A 19,479-nucleotide genomic window follows, 5' to 3' on the forward strand; every position below is an offset into this window, starting at 1 on the left:
GTATGGAAAACAGCTTGTGTGTAGAGCCTCCTGTTATTCAGCCAAGCTCTCAAATACTCTACCTGCGTGCGTGGTTCTGGCCTGTCCCAGGACAGTAACGCTTAGCAAGAGCAGGGCAGTGTCCTGCACCGCATCTGCTCCTCTGTCCCTCACTGCGCTGCACAGCCACCCTAAAATACCCAGGATAAAAATAGCCGGAGCCAGAATCTGTGCTATTATTATTGCACACACGTCCTCTTACGGCCGTACCAAGGAAAAGGGAAGAGACTAATGATTTTCTTGGTGCAAGCAATTAAAAAACTATTTGTCACCTGCCGGGATGTGTAGCAGGGGCCTTGGCTCAGAATTAGAGTCCCCTTTTTTCTCCCTCCTCCCCAGCAGAGATGCACAGAGAGGCGGGGAGGGCTGTGCGATGGGGGGGCTAACTTCAGCTCACTCCTGATTTATGTAGACAGGTTAATACCGGGCTAGACGGGGCTTCAGGCAGCCAGACCCATCAAGAAATCATGCAATATTAAAAACAAGGAGAATTAAAGACTTTCAGAAGCTAACTTCAGAATGCTTGGGCTTCAGAAATAGGAATTTATACATCTCTATTCTGTCCCCTGCCGCCTCCCGCAAGTAACATTGAAAAATCTGTCAACTTCCTCATTGTTTGGAGGAGGAAAAGGGGTGTAATCTACCACATTACAGCTGCTAGGTTACAAAAATGCACTTGATTAAGAAATGCTGCTCAGGGTTGTCTGAAGTGTCGAAGGGAGCACTGAAATGCGATCTAGAAAAAGTATCCCTCTCCGAAGAAGACTTAGATTTGGCCCATTGCCTTTTGGAAAAAATATAAAAGGCCATGCAGTATTAAAATGAGCAGGGTCAAAAAACCTCATAGTTTTCCAGAATACCTCTGCGCCATTGGAATGGATATCAGTTTTTTGCTTGAGCATTTGCATCAAAGCTCAAGGTCTAACTACCACTATAGGCGTATCTATTTTCACTGGCTGCTTTGAGGCAGATGTACTGTATTATTTAGGCTGTCCTTCAAGGCAGCTCATCTGGGCTCCGTATATTACTGTATGAAGAGCTGGGGTGGTCTGTATCTTATTTATAAGACATAATTTTCATTCTCCTCTTTCTCTTGCTAGCTTGATGGGAAACAATTTTCAACTCTCCCCAGGGTAACGCTCCAATCTTGTGCCCCTCTCAGTGCCTCCGGTTTCTAGCGTATGAAGAGCAGCCCTGAATAAAGGCTCAAGGTGAGACACTTGATCCCTGCCCAACAGGTAACACCGGCACATCAGACTCTCTCTTTGAGGCTGAGGGGCAGGGGTACTGCACTCTGACATCTCCTAAGGTCCACAGTGTAATCAGTAAAACATCTTCCAAGGAAACTGGACCCTGGTTAGATGCCTCTGACCTCAGGACCCACCCTGAGACACAGCAATGCCCACCTTCCTGCCTTCTTTGGCTTTCGGTCTGGATCAGACATATTTCTGATCCGAGGAGAAGAAAGAAAAGCACTGCAGGGAAATTGTGAAGATCGTTACCATGATGATGATTATGTTATGGGCAGACCATACTTAAGGCAGCGCCTGGGGGTAGTGTGCACCCCTGCTGATCCAGCACTGTATGTAGAGCACGCTATCAAGATAAACATAATGTGTCTTTTTATTTAGTGTGCGTCTTGGGGATCGGCTCTCAATAATGCAGGAGCACAGAGGCAGTGCCCTGAAGTGTGGGAGGACACCCCAGTCACCTCCTGGTCCCTGGCTGGTAAATTATTGAACACGATCAGAAGGGAAGCCGCAAGCCAAGCGCTTCAGTGTAAAAACGAGGCTCTGGGGTGACTTCACTGCTATAAACACACAGCGAGCTGTTAACTTTATATCTCCACACTTAAAGTTTTGAGAACAGGCTCAATGGCTCTACCACCATCTCACCCTCTCATTTACAGTGGAGCTGGCTGATGACAACTTTTATTTTTGTTCTCTGAAGTGACCTTCTGAGACACGCCACTTCTTGAAATCTTCTTTACATGCTCAGGTTATTACTTCCCTCAGTTTAGAGAATTTGATCAGAAGCGGATCTAGCAGCAGTTTGTACAGATCCAAATTACAGCAGCATCTCTCGATAGTCCACGTATTCAAATGCTTTTCAATGTTTTAAGCCAACAGGTAGAGTTTGAACTTGTAGAATGCATGATGTGAGCTCCTGCCCTTTTTAGTGTTATGCTTCATCATAGGGTTGGGTAACTAAGTACCTTTAGTGTTTCTCCCTCAGAACTGGGACACCCCACCAGTCCTGCATTGCTCAAAGGGATGAGGCTCAGGCCATGCTTCATGCAAGTGTACAGTAGGTGTAACACTAATATGAGCCCCCTCTCCACTTCCTGCCAGTTACTGCTTAAAAGAAAGCAGAGCTGTCCATTCAAAATCTGATTCACAATAAATACAAAAAAGTGCAGAACAAAGGACAGGGAACATACAGATGATTAACACATTCTTCTAAATGTGCTTTGCATCCAGTAATTCCTTCTTATGTTGTAAAAGGAACTGCGCTGTTTTATAATCTCAGAAAACTGTTGTGAGAACATTTAAATGTGCTTTAGAGCAGTTGGCAGATTTTTTATGTTTTCATTTTGGTTTGTTAAAAAAACACAAGGCATACAGTATACGAAGAATTGCAGAAAAATAGCATTTAGAGCAGACACCAGTGCATCAAAATGAAATCTAATTTTTCAAAAAACCCGCTAGTGCTCTATAAAAACACTATGTAAATGTACTACTTTAGCATGAAGAGCTTAAAATAACAATCACTTATTTCTAACCCTTTCATGCTCGGTGACTTCACTTGGGACAGTTAACAAAAACAGAAACAGCTGAAATGATCCTGTGTCTTTATGTGTTACCTCTGATGAACGCTATACTCAGTGCACAGTACGACCATGCTTTCTGAAGTCGGGTACACATTTCCTTGTCTGAGGTACTGGTGTAACAAAACATTTATTATACTCTCTGTTCTCGGTGTTACGCTTCGCAGATGAGAACAACATGTTCCCCTTCAGGATAAAAGAAGAAAATCCTTGAAAATAATACATCCTGTTTTACATCTACCAGATTTCTTCTTTTGTTCAATAATTAATACAGGAAAGGGTTCGCAACAAAATGTGGACACTGCTGGTCTGGATTCTTGGGAAAAGAGACGACTCTGAGCCACACTGCACCAGGATGTGATTTGCTGGCTGCCCGAGCCATGGCAGCCTGCCTTCTCTCTCTTTCCCCCTGTGTCCAGCTCACCATTCGGCAACTAATCTTCTCCCATTATGCTCTCAAATTAATAGCACTGAGAATGTCACTCTCTACCAATGTTAATTGCTCATCTAATGAATAATTAGTGCTGGACAAATCTGACATTTTTTGGTCATTAGTTTCGACTCGTGTTACAGGGGTTTCACTGAACTCAGTCCGTGTCACGGGAAGCACAACACGTGCTGGCCTGCGTGTCAGGCGCGTGTGTCAGGTAGCGGACACTCTGGATTTCGCCAGGAGCTTAGACAACTGATAAAGCGAGGAAATAAACTAGATCAGACACCCAGGGCTGTTTGTCATAAGGGCCACGATCTCTCTGGCCATGTTTTTACTACACAGCATATACCTCTGTGCCCAACACAGAAATAAAAACTGATGGAGCTGGACTTGGTTGTCTTCAGCTTAGATTCAATAACAACATTGAACTTAGGTTCAATAACAGAGTCCACAGGGTCCCTGTACAGCATACACCTGTACAGAAAATACATGCTTTGAGTGCCCTACAATGTCAATACAGCTTCCAAGGTGCCTGGATGGTAAACAGAGTCCCTGGGCCCTAACTGTGGCTAATGTAACCCTACATTACACAGAGCCTATATATCTAAGAGTTTTAGTCCTATGGTGGGAGGGGAAGGGCTGCACCCTTACTAGAGACCCTGAGATCATAACATTTGAGATTAAAAGAGAGGGCCTCTGTTCGCTTAAATAAACACAGTAATCATAATAGGGCACTTTCCGTCATAATAGAGCCCCCAGACCCCTGTGCTTTTAGCAAAGTCTGCTGGACCCCACTATACAGTTAAAATACAGCCCAGGGGGGCTTGAACCTTTTTTACAGAGCACACTAGTGGTCCTTGTAGTGCTAATATGGTACTTAGAGCTACTGAGCCCAAGCACAGTTAACAGGTCTGTGTGTTTAATAGGGACCTGTACAGTAAACTCAGCCCGCTGCCTCTGTACTTTGAAGACAAGCCCTCAGGGCTTTCTTAGAGTGCTGCCAAGTAGCAGAGCAAGACGCGGCATACATGTCTCCTGCACAAAGCACACAAAAACGTCACCTGTCAAGAAAAAAAACCCAATACAAGTACAGTAGATACAGTATAACACAGAATAATGTTCAATACTACACAATAAATTGGGCCTGACTGTTTTGTCGAACAGGACAATGCATGGATCAATGCATGATCAAGTTAACTGTTAAAAACTAAATCATTTGTCCTGATAATTAGGGGAGGTGATTTAGAGAAGAAGGCCACACAGACACACAGACCTGAGATTCAGAGGCACACTCCTCAACACTGTCCAACACGTACAAGCGCAGGCAGTGCAATAATAACATCCACCACTGTGGCTGAGGATATAGGACAAGGAGGAAATGCAGTAACCGGATGATATAATCTTTATGTTTAAGATTTTCTGTTCTTATAAAAGGTAACTGATTGAAAAACCGGAGCAGCGTAAAAAAAGGTCCCTGAACAGCTCTTGCTCAGTAATCAGGTGAATGTCAGTTCTGTTCATTCTCTGCTTTTTAACCTTTCCTGTGCGCTGAATAATTTAGTAGGCCTCTCTCGCACTCTTGCTCTCTATCTCAGTGCAGTGGAGTGAGTTTAACAGTTACAGCCTGGGAGGGAAAATGGTGAGACTATTCCACTGTGGATCCTGGCCTAATTGGTGATGTCTTTGCATCTACGGTGATAGAGGCAGTGAACTGGGCTCCACCTGCAGGAAGATCCCTCACCACTGTATTGAAGCTCCTCACCCAAAGGACTAGAGACCTGAAGGGAATCTGAATGGAGAGTCATGTAGGTCCAATCTGATAGGAGGTCAGTGGGTCAAGCCCTGTATACAGGGAATAACCTGAGACAACAAGGCTACCTTGAAAGTAACTCCATTCCCCACTGATGATATTTCCATTAATGTATACTGACAGATTATCACTCAGTATACTCTAGGTTTAGTTTTACAGGTGGGTGTAGGTACTACTTTCTCGTGCTGTGGCATATTTTAAATTCTTCAGAAAAGGTCCGGTTACCCAGAGGACCAGCAAACCCCGGGCCAGTGTGGATTTTGGGGAAGTACGGTAGGTTTTTGGCTGTTGTTTAGGCTTGTGAAGACACGTCCAGTGTTTCTCTCTCTTGCAGCCTAACAAGGCAGGAAACAACTAGCTTTGATGTTAGCAGTAAGAAGAGTGGAGCTGGATGAGTTTATTGGGTCAACGCAGGCCCAATATACACCAAGAACAACGTGCAATCAGGAAAAAAGCAACCACTTGCTCCATGTAGATGGGCTACCTTAGCGTCTTTAATATAAGGAGCCCTGTGAATTGGTCCCTCCATCTTCTTGGCAGAGGGTCGATGGCAGTACAAGGGATTAATGATAGCAACGCACACACCTTAGGACTGCACAGATCGTCCCACAAGAGTCAGAAGCTGCTCTGTCTATGAAGAGATCCCTTGAGGTAAAGAGACAGCAGGCCACAGCCATGAGGTGCCTGAGAGACACCAGTCAAGGGGAAGCCGATGAGCGTGAGAGTTACTGACACAAAAATCAATGGGCAGAAGAGGACAGTCATCTGCAAATCACCCTTTAATACAAGCGGATCAATCGAACTTTCAGCTTTCTACAGCGCCACAGGTGGCACTAATGCTGCTCAAAAGCCATTCTGTGATTTAAATGTCCAGCTCAAGTGGTAGCTCTCTACTGAAACCCTACTGCACTGAGAGAGAAGCAGAGGCGACTGGAGGGTCTCAAGGAGTCACTAATCCTCAGAGGCAAAGTCAACCTTACGGATTCATCAGAATCAAGATCGAAACGCAGATCAAAACTAGAAGGAATCACATTAAAAATGAAGAACAGGAAGTACCGCTGTATACAAAGGGTTTTGGGTACAAGCTACCCAGTCACATGAAGCATGGAAGTTGACACCATCAAGAAACAGCCCAATGCGATCTCTACTTACTGTACTAAAATCAAATGAGACCGCTATTATTGCTATTATCTCCTCTTTATTGTGGTCGATGTGCCCATGGTATGCCCTGCTTTATTCAACTGTACAAAACAACAGCTGTTAATGTCAAAGTACATACTCCAGTAGCTGGAAAAAACCAACATGCTTTGGTGGCCTACACAATTATCTAGATTTTTGTCTTGAGCAATAAAAAGGACAACAAAAATGAAGCTAAATTAAATGTTGCTTTAATTTGTCATATCTGACACTGCTCTACCCTCACCTGCCCCATTCCTCATTTGCAGACCACCACAGTAGAAAGCACAATCAGAGTATGACGGGTCTCCAATTAAACACCCTCAACGGAATTCAGCTTCATTAAAGATTCACCAGAGGGAGTTAGCCATGTTAAATATAGATCATCTTGGCATACGTGTCATTAGCCCCGCAAAAAAAATAGGGGCTATTGTTTTAACAGAGTACAAAAGCAGAGACTGTTTTAGCCCTATAATTTCTGCAGCTGAGTAAATAAATAGCTCTCCTTAAAATGCAAGAGGTGTATGTCTGTAGCCTGAAGGCATTTACAGCAAATCCTGCACAATCATGCACAATGCATACAACAGGTTTCTCTCTCAAAAGACATTCATGTTTGGTCAGTTTTTTTAAATCACAGCACTTTTAATTTATTACTGACATCCTATCCCAGAACACTCCCACTGTGCATTTTAATTTCCACATGTTTTTAAAGCAGAGCCAAACCATGTATCCCTGTCACATTAAAACGAACATAAAATAGTGGAACAACTCAATATTCATGTTGTACTCCAGCTTCTGTGGTATAAAAATCTGCCTTCTCATGACCAGCAGATCATCACCAAGCTGTGCACGGCACCCTGCTGTGTTTGTGTCTGCTCCACACTGAGTTTGGTGTTTTGACACAAGTACAGTTCTCAATCTGACTGCAGCTCATATTACCAGGCCCTGTAGCAGGAACACCACTGTGTTTTTCAGGTTAATGTGCCAAGTCTAACTCACGGCACATCCAGTCAACAAAAAAGTGCAAAAGAACTATCACAACTACTATGTAATCTCTTGGATCCACGTTCTGTTTCTTTCACAAAGAACAGTCAAGTACCCAGGAAAGGCAGAAATATTTATTTACTCTTGCTCGGCTTTAGTAAGTGAGACTGTTGCTGTTATTAATCAGCACTAGCTGGGGAGCCGGCCTGACTTGAGGAGAGGCGGCCTGGTGAAAAATGATTAATCAGCATGCTTTGGTGCCTTATGAGTCATTTCATTATCAGATCAAACACTGTTCTCTTTGCACAATGAAGCAGGCCCCTTTGCTGGCTGGTGACCTGCCGCGCAATCTGTGCCAAAAAAAAAAATTAAACTGGGCTTCAGACTAAATTATATTAAAATTATAATTATCTTTTACCCAGCGGACTGTGATGAAGAGGAAAAATTCTTACATGAGATTAGCGCTGAACAGGAAAGGAAAATGACAAGACTTCATCAACCAGGAGAACGACGGCAACCAGAAGAGACAGGAGACACTAGAAGGGGCACTCGATCAAAGATCTATGATTATTTCAGAACAGGAGCAGAGGGTTTCCACGTAAATAAGGCTTAAAAACACATATACTGTAACAACGTTTACAGTCATTTTGTTTAACACACCTATAAATACAAATACATTCTCTGCAGCCAAACAAAGCATGCACACTTGCAGACATATTTCATTTTTCAACAGTGTTCCAAGATTTTGCGCCATCTCAGTCATTTACAGTTTCACTCACATTCTTTACAACGTCAGCCTTGTATGAGAGGCTCTCACCCAGACCGGGTCAGGTGAAGAGCTCGACGCCACATGCGTCCACTGCTAACACAGCGACCGTGCTGCTTCAGCCCACCACTGACCCAGCCGGGTGTCGAGCGTGACCTTGGACATGGTGAGCTGGCGGGGCCTGGGGCTGCCCACAGAGAGCACAAACCTGGGGGTCGGCAGTGTCCCAGACATGCTTGTTGGGAATCTGCGGAGGCAGCAGGCCAGGGTTGCAGCACATAGAAATAAAATACTGTCTGAATTCTGCATACAATCCTTGTCCTGACAGCCCTGGGAGTTGGGTCCTGTGCAGCTGATGCGACTATCTGCTTTCAGGTAAGTAATCTGCAGTCTAGTTGCTTGCCAGCATCTTCTGAAATTGTAAAGAGTTCCTCTACGTGCATTGAAAAGTCTTGCAATGTCTGAAATTGAGCAGCCTGTCTGTAAGTGTCCTATGATTTGATTCCTCTGAGCTTCTGACGGTGGCATCTAACCACAACTAACAACTAACCACAAGATGTTTTAACCACCTTATATGTCTCTAGCCAAAAAATAACCTTCAAGTTTTAATCAACGAGTTCATACTGTAACTGCACATGTGCACATCAGATTGAAATAATTCATTTGTGATCTCTGAACCAATCTGAATTTGACTATCAACATGAAATTCATGTTTCAACAGTAATGTGTTAAAACGCGTATCTAATACAACTTATTTTTCTGAACAGAACAAACAGCACTTACAGATGCGGAAAGATGAAAACAGGATCATAAATATGAAACCGCAATTGCTATTTTTTAAAAAAAAACAGGGAGACGTTAGTATTCCTCTACCTTCCTGAACAGCGGAAGCTGTGTGATTATCATTTGGCTTTCTCTCCACTGTATTTGTAAAGACTGCTAAAATCTGGTGGCACATTACCACATATTGAAAGCACATTAGTGTGACACAAAGCTGAAGAAGAGAGCCATAAAAAGACAGAAAAATTAAAAACAGATGAAGAATAGAGGGGGAGCATATTGGTAGGACACCAGCTTGACGATTTCTGTCAAGCTGCTCAACACTATACAATACTCTATTCCTTGTGAACATCGCGGATGGCAGCCTCAGAAGGGAAACTGGTACTACCTCTGCCCTCTCCTCCACAAAAAAACTAATTATTTTATCTAACAATCAAGAATCCTCACAAAAGATAAAATGCAGGAAGAGAAAATAAAGTGCAGTTCACACCTGGGTATTCTGTTTGCCATTCTAGTTGCTATGACTTGAATAAAAAAATTAAAAGTGAAGAACAAAAAGACAGCGCATACACTGGTGTAACACTCTGAGGGGCTTCAGAACATCGTACAGCAGTGATCTTCTTCCCCTTATTCACCTCCATGCTTCCCGAAGATATTTTTTGCTTAAGTACAGCAGCAACACAGAACGGGTGTCAGAATCCAGAATCTCTTGTTTGAATAACAAAGTGAAATGGCAGAAGAACAGAAATCATAGAACAGAGCTCCTTCAGGTCCATTAGCAAAGTACACAAGGGCTGAAGTATTTCAATGGCAAAAATGAAAGTGTGTGTAATCACCCCTTAATCATAGACAGATACAGTGTCTATAGAATATGCTCTAACACACGCACCACAAAGTGCTTCCATTATCATTGTCTCTTTTCTGCTTTTTCTTTATTAAAAGGGTTTTTTAACAGCCGAATAAAGAAGCGGTCTTTGTTGCAGGCAGCCTAGAGGCTAATTCTCCTCCATGTGTCTCCCTCTCCCTCCTTCCTCTTGCTGGTGCTGATAACAGATCGCTCCATGGAGAGAGCGTAGGCCTTTCATCTCCCCACTCCCAGTGCTCGCCGCACACTGGTAATTTACTTCGGCAAACAAGTTTACATTTTGAGTCACCAGTAACCTTTTCCTGCAAATTGATGCTACTGTAGTCCTGATGGGGGGCGTGGGGGGGGGGGTGAGGGGAGAGGGGGCTGCAATGGCTTCAAAAGACAGAGGTGGGAAAGGGCACAGCTTCTCAGTGCAGCAGACAGACACGTTTTAACTTCTGCCTTCATCTTCACAGGTCCGACACCGAGACACTTCTGCTTTGTTCTGTTTCATTACTGCGTGACGGGACATGGCGGATCAGCGGCGGTGCAGACAGTCATCTGTACAACCACAAAACATGTGGGGGTTCATCTTCTGCCTGCGCCGGGCTTGGTGGTTATCAGGAGTTAGGGAAGTCAGGGACCTCTTGCATTACGGGATATTTATGTGAATTTCAGAATGGTAGATTGTGGCTCAATTAGAAAGAACTAGAACTACCGTTTCTAGTGGTAAATATTAACTATGCACCTGCTACGAGGTGGGTGGATTTTTCCCATAATGTCGGGGCCAGCGCAGAGTAGGGGGGGAGGCCATTGGACAGACAGGTCGTGGGTTCGAGTCCCTGCTGCAGACACTGCTGTTGTGCCTTGAGTGAGGTACTGTACCCCACGTGCTCCAGTCCACACTTTTGGGGGGGGTGACGGGACTTAACAATCTCTGACAACGTAAATGATCTTAATCCACTTTAATGCTACAGGAACCAGGCGAGCTGTGGCCCGATGAGTTGGTTTACCCCCTATTTTTAAATACTGTTGGCGAAGAGGAGCTTTGAGTGGTCACAGTCTGGGTCCTGTATGACTTCCTTTAAAAGGGCAAGGTTTGAGGTAGAGTGTATGATGTACAATAGCATGACTACGACTACAACAGAGGAAGCCTTCCTAAAGCAGTGCACATGCCTTAGTCGTCCAGTCAAGTTTGCCTGAAGCATAAAGCTTGGAAACGAACTGAACCAGCCTTGCAGAAGCCTGGGCCATGTGGTGGGGCCACACTCTGGGGTCTAGTTCATCACAGGGCTCACGCAGGCAAGCACACACACACACGGGGCAATTTAGAGACGCCCGTTAAGGTAGCCAGCCAGTTTTCGGGAGGGAGTAGGAAACCAGGGCTCCCCGAGTTCTCCCCACATTAACATGAAGAGAACGTGCAATTTCCACAAACAGAAGGTGCCCCGGTCCGGAATCAAACCCGGGACCCAAGACCTGCCCCACCATATTTCCTGAAAGTGATTCTGACGGAAATAACTACTAACTGCTGATTTCTCATTGCTTATGAGAAATATAAAGTCATGGACACAGTACCGGATCTACTGGCTCCTGTACAAAAACTCTGAAAGGCTAAATGAGCAGATAAAAATCAGACAATTCATCTGACAGTGACATTGAACATGTAGGTGAATATATGAAATTCAGGACAATTCAATCAAACTCTCTACATAATACGTTTTTGCCAATAGTAATAATCTAAAGCTGTACTGCAGTAGGCAATAGAATCCCAATAAAGCAATAAAACATTCAGTTATGAGTGGGAAACTTTACTGTATATTGAATGGAGATTTAGGTTTTATACATTTGAACTGAAACCTAGGCTAGCCCATTTTAAGGATGTCTGCAATAAGATGCCCAGCAGAGACAAATTAGAAAAATAACCAGCATTAACAGCTCTTTGAAGAAAAGAGGGAAAACAGTTTAGATTTTTGTAAAGACTGAGCTGAAGTGCTGGTTAGGGCTTTTCTAAGTAGACTTATTTTCCCTAAAAGTAGAGAAAGTAAATGTCCCCTTTCTAGAGTTAAAAATGCAAAACATCTTCCATTCATCTCACTGACCTAAGCCCCTGGTGCTGGTCTCCGTGTCTACTTTGATCTATTACAGGATGCTGTTTGTATACAGGCAGAGGGGTTACGTTTAATCTCCCTGCCAGGCTCCATTAGGTCAGAATTATCCTTTGTGGAGCTTTCCGCAGTTTGAAGAAGAGCAGAAAAATAGAAAAAACTGCAAGGACCTCAGAAAAATAAGATGAGGTGACAATAAAGTTTTTGGCAGCAGGTGTCAAAAACAGAGAGTGTTTATGTTCCTTCTAAGAATTTGACAAAAGGTGTTAGTATCTATGTGCTGGACTACAAAAAAAAAAAGGAAATACAGAGATGGATCGAAGTCATATTTATAACTGCTTTTTTTCAATGTTATCATATGAAGAAAATATCAGCATCTTGGGTTGCATGCAGCGGAAAGCAGGCTCAGCTGTGCTTTTGCCCCCTCGCCTGGAGAAACAGCACAGGTGCCTGCCAAGACCCTGACTTCCTGGGCAGCTGAATAATTTAATGGGGCGGTAAAATTAGGAAGGGGGGGGGGGGGTGGGCATTGGGAGGAAAGGTGAGATGGCCACAGAGAAAAAGGAGGAGAGGGTATGAAAGAGACAGAGTGAAAGCAGCCTGGAGTGGAGACGAGAGCCTCTGGGCCTCCATCATATACAGTCCGTGCTTGGGACCGGCCAGCTTATGAACATCACAAGGAACACGCTGCTCCTTCGTGTCAGGCTAATGGACAACACTGTGTGAACTACCCTCTCATACACCTTGCTGGTGTACCATGTGGACCCAATATAAATGCAATATACAGTATTTTCAAACCTTTTACATCTTTCACCCTGAAGCGCACACGTGACTCTCACACACACACACACACTTAAAAGTAAATTAACTGCTCTTGAAATCCTGTGCCTCCTTATATCCATCACATGCAGTTAAACCACCACATGGCTAACTTTAGCAAAGCAGTTGAAGCAAACAGTGGGACACCAGTCTTGAGCCATCGTCTTCGAACACCTGATACATGGAGCCGGGAGATTCGGTCAATCCACTGAGCTAAATGCCTGGCCCTTGTCACGGAGGCTCTGAACGCTCTAGAGAGCAGCGGCGTCACTGTAACAGATCCTAACCCTTAGATCCCCCAGAGCGATCCCAGTGTAGGAGAGCTTTCCTTACCTGAAGCAGCCAGTAGCACCTGCGATGAAAGGTGGGGATGATGGAGGAGTGGACATAGCAGCCATAGAGACACTGGAAAGAGAGACAACAGCACAGTGTTAGACCATCCGAGAGCTTGGGCTTCAGCAGAATCCACAGAGCCCAGCCTCAAAACGCAAGAGAAGCTGCAAGCATGTCACTAGGCCCCTCTGAGGGGCAGAATCCGGGAAAGGCACTCGCTCTTGTGCGGGCTGAGCTCTGTGAATCAGATGTTGCTGGCTCGAACCCGGCCCCGCAGCCAGATCTGAGCACGATCCCTCAAACAGCGGTGCATGATCGGCAGAGCGGGTTTCGTCCGCCTAGACTCTCTTGTCAGCAGGACAGGAGTCTGCCTCCGCATCGTCACTCTCTCCTGAGTGCGGTCAGGGCTTGGCAGCTGTGAGACAAGACACGAGGAGGCACACCTGGTCTGTCTGATGCCGGCAGGGGAAACTATGGCGACTCTAAATTCACAAGAGAAGGCGGTGCGAAATTCATTAACACCCGAACTCATAGCCGTTCGCATAACAGAAGTGACACGCCCGTCCCAGACTGATTTGTAGAGCATTATTTGAAGGTGATTCTCTTTTGCAGACTTTTTTATTTGACAAAGATATTTTGCAAACACAAAAACATCAGTTGCTTTTAAGATAAAGAGCGTTAAGCTTTAGGAAGCAAAGATGCATAAAGACCATTGTGGGATTTACAGTATTGCTTCAGTAGAGGTACAGTAGCTTTCCAGGGGATGATATCAATTAGACTACAAACACGCATAAGAAACAGGTCTTTAAGAGGAGATGCAAGGGTAGTTTTTTTTACAGACTGCCCCAGCTATGAGAAATCCAAGTAGCAAGCATGAAGGAGGCTTTTCGTTGCAGAGATAAACTGTCATATAGGACAAGTTAATGGCCCATGAATTCCACGCTCAAATGCTGAACTCTGATCACTCACAGGAAGACACATATATACAGTATGAAACTTCACCAGGACACAGACATATGGCAACATGTCGCAGGTGTGTAGAGGTTCAAAGTTTTGGTGTTATTTTCTAATGACACATGTCCTAACTCACTCAAATGTGACTTAAGAGAACAGTATTCAATATTGCTTGCAATATTGCTTCACACCTCTGTGTAAATGTATACGTACATATATAAGCTGAAAAATTGTTTGTCAGTAGATTCTTAAGTGGCAAAAAGAAGAAAAAGCACGAAGTGGTACTGGAGGCTAATTTGGCAGAATGAAATGCCAAATAGACAGGTTCAGGAAAAGTGAGAATTAGTGTAACAACTCGACCCTGTTCACAATGCATTTAAGAAAAAACGAAAATCAGCCCAATTAAAAGATTAACGTAATACAGTAGGAGCCTTGTTTCGTAATTATGTTTGCTTTGCATTTACTTCTCAAACCACGTCATAATTAAATTAATGAAGCTGTAAAAAAAAAAGTTAAATTACAACAGTAATTATGGGGGTGTCATATGATCAAAAACTTCAGGAAAAAAACTGTTTAACTCCACAGATATATACATTGTAAAGAAGGATTCGGCTAAGATTCACCGGAAGAAGCCACAGATTTTTTTTGGGAAGACAGCCCTTGGAGAGTGCAGCCCAATGTGAGCAGTCCTGCTCCACAGAATAGGCAGGGAGGGGAGCACATCTGGGGAAGGAAACGGAGGAGAGGAGGCTGGGAGGGGGGGCTGGGCCTCGGAGGACCCCTGTCCTGGTGATAAATTAAAGACTCCATTGCCACTGTTGTAAGCACATCTTGTTAAGCAAAACAGAAGTTAAAAAGCAGGGCCTGCAGAGAACACGTGTTAAAATAAACATTAATTTGCAAACACACTCCCTGATTAATTATCCCACTGCAAGAGAACAGAATAGGCCAGCACTGGCCAGAGCGAGGAGCTGGAAGATGAGCATAACCATTAAAAGTACTGGCTGGGGAGCTGGGAAAGCAACCTGCCAAGACGCAGGACATACAGTAACATCCCCCACCCCCAAGACCTCCCGAGACACGACACTCTCACTGTGGGGCGAGCTCTGAGCTTAATTTAGGAAAAACACACAGGAGGATATTGCTACGGCAGCTGCTCTCTGTCCACTGGAGTAGACCCAAACAGCAAAGTCACAGCACTCGTACCCTGATTGTAATTCAGGCCTTGTCTTCTGCAAGCGGATGCTGAAACAAATCAAGCAAGGTGCTGCGATCATCACTATTTTTGATGCCACCCCAACATATTTTACACTCGCCCTGTATAAAGTAAGTCATTTTCAGAAGTCTGTGTTCAGAAGCCTTTGCGTCTGCAAGGTGAAAGACGGCACAGGGACTTCTCACTTAGCTTTTAGCAATGGACAGGTGTTTCCTGGGAGAGTCTACACCAGGCCTTAATTGTATTGGACAGTTGCTGGCAGTTAAATCATCCACATATTTTATTCTTTAATCTTGGCAACTTACAATAGGCTCAGTATTTTAACATGCAGCAGTTCAATTCAAGCGAAGCCAATTACAGTTTTTTTTTTTAATTGTACAGCTCTTTGGAATGCTTGCCATGAAAGACGCTCTATAAATTAAAGGCTGTTGTAAAGAACATTGCTTTGTGTTGGATGGCTATAAAAGGATAACACTGTGAATATGAATTTGTAGGAAGTCTGGTCGATCAGCAAATGCCTGTTTTCCCAGGGAAGACAATACAGAGAGCTGCTAATTCCAAATGTAGAGCTAATAGGAAAATAACTCGAATGGCTACACAAGCACATACACGGTAATATGTATCACTGCTGTTTAGTATTCAGTTTTCTAAGCTGGGGTTCTCACAATGGATTGCAATTAACAACTCAGTTGTTGCATTGTTAACCTATGATAGAAGCAAAGACAACAAATATACTGCAGACTGGGATTCTTTCAGATCTTATGTTGGTTTGAGTAATCATTTGCTGTTCCTCAAAGACACGCTTTTTGTTACTGTGCCTACTGTAGCTAGTTGGAGTAAACCGTGGAGTGAACATTCATACATGGGATCAAGTGTTCTTCCCAGTTTAAAAACAAAAATAAAGACTGTAAACATTGGGGTTTCTTACAACACAAACAAGATCACAAATGCTACACAAATGGTGCATTTTGGGGGCAGTACAGTAGTTCAACTTCAGAGTCACATGGTGCAACCTTAATACAGTTCCCCACAACCATCCCACAAAGTTAGTCTGAACATATTCTTTTATAATTTACTCACGAAACTTAACTTTAAAACTTAATGGGGAAAGTGAAAGGTAAATTATAAATACTTAACAAACTGCGAAACTGGGAAGTGAATATGGAAACAATTCCACACGGATTACAGAGCTCAGCCATTCTGTATCTGACCCCACCTCCAGAAAGCTAACGGCACAGGAAGCTTTATCAACCCCCATCTGGATGAGTTTTTATCTTGATCATCTTTCCCATCTTTATCAACCACCTTTACATCTAGTGCTCCTTTCCCAGTTAGGAGATTGTGCCAACAAATTCAAACCCTGATATAAAAAAAAATAGGAAATGGAAACAAGCCACAGAAAACAATCATCAGGCTTTAGCAGGTGTTTCCTTTGGAGGCCCGCGCGTCGACAGAGCCTGGAATTGTTGGACAGCCAGGTGAAGTCACAACCTCTCTCACAGGCCTGAGGGCTCCAGCAGGAACCTGAGAGCCACAGATAAGAGGGCCATCTTGTTCGGCGCAAAGGCACAATGCTCAACAATGACGCCCGCGCAGAACGTGTGCTTCCAGGACACAGCGGGTAAAAGGCATGTGAGAGAGCCTGTCAGGGAGGTTTAGAAAGTAATAAGACTTCAGTCACGGAGTACAAAAGAGCAGGAGAATAACCTGACAGCTTGAGATCAGAGGTTTAATTTGGGTATTGTGGTGCCATCATCGCATATCACAGCCTTAGAGAAATGTTTTGCTCTTCCTTCCTCTATTCCCCCTCTCTCTAAGGCCACACATGCTGCCTGCTGTCCTACGCTATCCTCCATCATGCCCCAGGCATCTTCCCCACGGTGAATCTACCCCACCCACCGGGCAATTCCATGGTGAATCTACCCCATCTGTGGGGCAATTCCATGGTGAATCTACCGCACCCACAGGGCAATTCCATGGTGAATCTACCGCACCCACAGGGCAATTCGATGGTGAATCTACCCCACTCACAGGACAATTCCATGGTGAATCTACCGCACCCACAGGGCAATTCCATGGTGAATCTACCGCACCCACAGGGCAATTCCATGGTGAATTTACCCCACCCACCGGGCAATTCCATGGTGAATCTACCCCACCCACAGGGCAATTCCATGGTGAATCTACCGCACCCACAGGGCAATTCCATGATGAATCTACCCCACCCACAGGGCAATTCCATGGTGAATTTACCCCATCTGTGGGGCAATTCCATGGTGAATCTACCCCACCCACAGGGCAATTCCATGGTGAATTTACCCCATCTGTGGGGCAATTCCATGGTGGACGACATTACACTGTTAACACCTCCTGGAAGTCTCAAAAGGGGCTGTGAGATGGATCACTTCTAGTGCTTCATGTGGAAGATTTGGGGGTAAAAAAATCACATACGTCAGGGCACATGACCCATGCCGGCCCCTCACACAGAATCACATTGGCAGTGTCTGCAGGGCCAGTCAGCCACTCCATCCATTACAGGCAACAGGCAATAAATAAGGACACCGCCACCCTGACAAAAAGGGAAATTCTTTCATTAGCTCATAATGATCTGTGAACATGTTCTTAATCAGACAATGGCAGATTATTTATGTTGCCAATTTGGTGGTTCTCAGCGTGACGAAGCAGTCTGATTGTCAGCAAAGAGCCGGGGCTTTCATTCAGCAGAAACCAACCTGCGCTCCAATTAGCGTGTTCAAAGAGGCAGGAGAACCAGAGTGATGGGTCAGTCATCGCTGACCTGTAGATTCTCCACATGCAGTCTGCCAACTCATTACCACACCTCAAGATGTATAATTTATTGAGTGGGGCACAGGAAAATATTAAAGACAACATCATAAAAAACACTCCAGAAATGAGTTTTTCTGCAATGCCATCTGATTCGGTAAAGCTAATTGAAAGCTAAGAGGTCTGCAAGCGTATATAATGATAATAATTAGTATGGTCACGTGTGGCATCAATCACGGTTTGGCAGCGATTTCATATTGTGTCTATGTATGTATGGTGTTTAAAGTGCAAGTGTATGTTTTCTTTTTTAATTCTTAAATTTTTAATCATATTAACTTTATATACAGTGCCTTCAGACTGAAGTATTCAGACTGTAGAAATCTGACTCTGGCCTGGGGTCATTACTCCTGACCTGGCTTGACGGAATTTTAAACAGACTCCTGCTGTTGCAGGAATAGCTGAAAGGTGGGCATAACATCATCAGGAAGAGCCACCGGGCCACAAGGGGAGTGGTCACTCATAAACCCCCATTCATGGTCATAACAAAGGGCAGGACCTGGCAGGACCCAGACTATAAAACCCTCTGGAACGCTGTTGCAATTCGGGGCACTGAGTGTCCCCCTCACTGTTCTCCAGACGCCACCACTGTCGTTACAACTAAACTCATCTCAAACCTCCACTGGACTGCGCTGTGGCTCCTTGTACCCCTACAAGACTACAAGACCCTTTTTGCAATTGTGAAATTACAAAAAGATGCATACGCGTTTTAAACTATTTTATTTACAAATTGAATACTTAAACTTAAGACTTCTAAGGACAGGTACGTAAAAGTGAATGTAAGCAAAAACAGAGTCATGTGAGCTTTGGTGGTAGCCCCTGTTGCTTTAATTACAGCTGCAAGTCTTTTGGGGGTAAGTGTTTACCAACGTGCCCATCAGCTTGGTACAATTCGTGCCAATTGGCTTTGGCATATTTGCTCAAGCTTTGACAAGGTGCTTGGAGACTGCTAATGAAGAGCAGTTGTCCTGTCTTCCCACAGATTCGCAATGGGATTCTAGTCAGGACCTTGACTGGGCCACTCAAGGACATTCTGTTTCTTATCCTTAAGCCCCAGCAGTGTATCTTTAACCTTGTATTTTACTGTACGTCATTGTCCTGCAGACAGGTGAATCTGTCCCAGTTGTAGGTCTGAAGCAGGCTTTCCTCCAAGATTTGCCAGTACTTTGCTCCATCTACTGTATGTTCCCATCAGATGACAGGCTCCCCGGCCCCTGCGGCCGAGAAGCTGAACATCAGGATGCCAGCACCATGCCTGGCAGTAGGGATGGTATTGACTGAGTGATGCATGTGTTGTGCAAGTATCTGTTGGTTTACTGTTAGATGTAACACTTTGCACTCAGACCCAAAGGTTCCAAGTTTGTCGTATCTGACCAGAAAACCATTTGCCATGTTTTAGCAGGATCGCTCAGGTGTTTTGTTGCAAACTCCATGCAAGATTTAGATATTTTTTAGTTCCATACAAGCCCCCTTTGTGGAGTGACTGGATGCCTTCCATTTCTTCTTGATCAATTTTAGCATGTTCAAAGGGTCCTAGAAATGTTTT

At 44.3% G+C, this 19,479-nt stretch overlaps 1 protein-coding gene across 10 annotated transcripts in view; it reads right to left on the bottom strand.

The window, feature by feature from the left end:
• The window catches only part of LOC148641991 (calmodulin-binding transcription activator 1-like), a 442,365-nt gene that overhangs the window by 96,058 nt on the left and 326,828 nt on the right, over window positions 1-19,479 (bottom strand). For all 10 annotated transcript variants that reach the window (XM_088617429.1, XM_088617430.1, XM_088617428.1 and 7 more), the window contains one exon: window positions 12,923-12,994. In XM_088617429.1, the coding sequence (XP_088473555.1) occupies window positions 12,923-12,994 (72 nt within the window). The remainder of the gene's footprint in view (window positions 1-12,922; window positions 12,995-19,479) is intronic.

Source organism: Lepisosteus platostomus, chromosome 23 (genome assembly GCF_059453375.1).
Source record: "Lepisosteus platostomus isolate fLepPlt1 chromosome 23, fLepPlt1.hap1, whole genome shotgun sequence".
Taxonomy (NCBI): domain Eukaryota; kingdom Metazoa; phylum Chordata; class Actinopteri; order Semionotiformes; family Lepisosteidae; genus Lepisosteus; species Lepisosteus platostomus.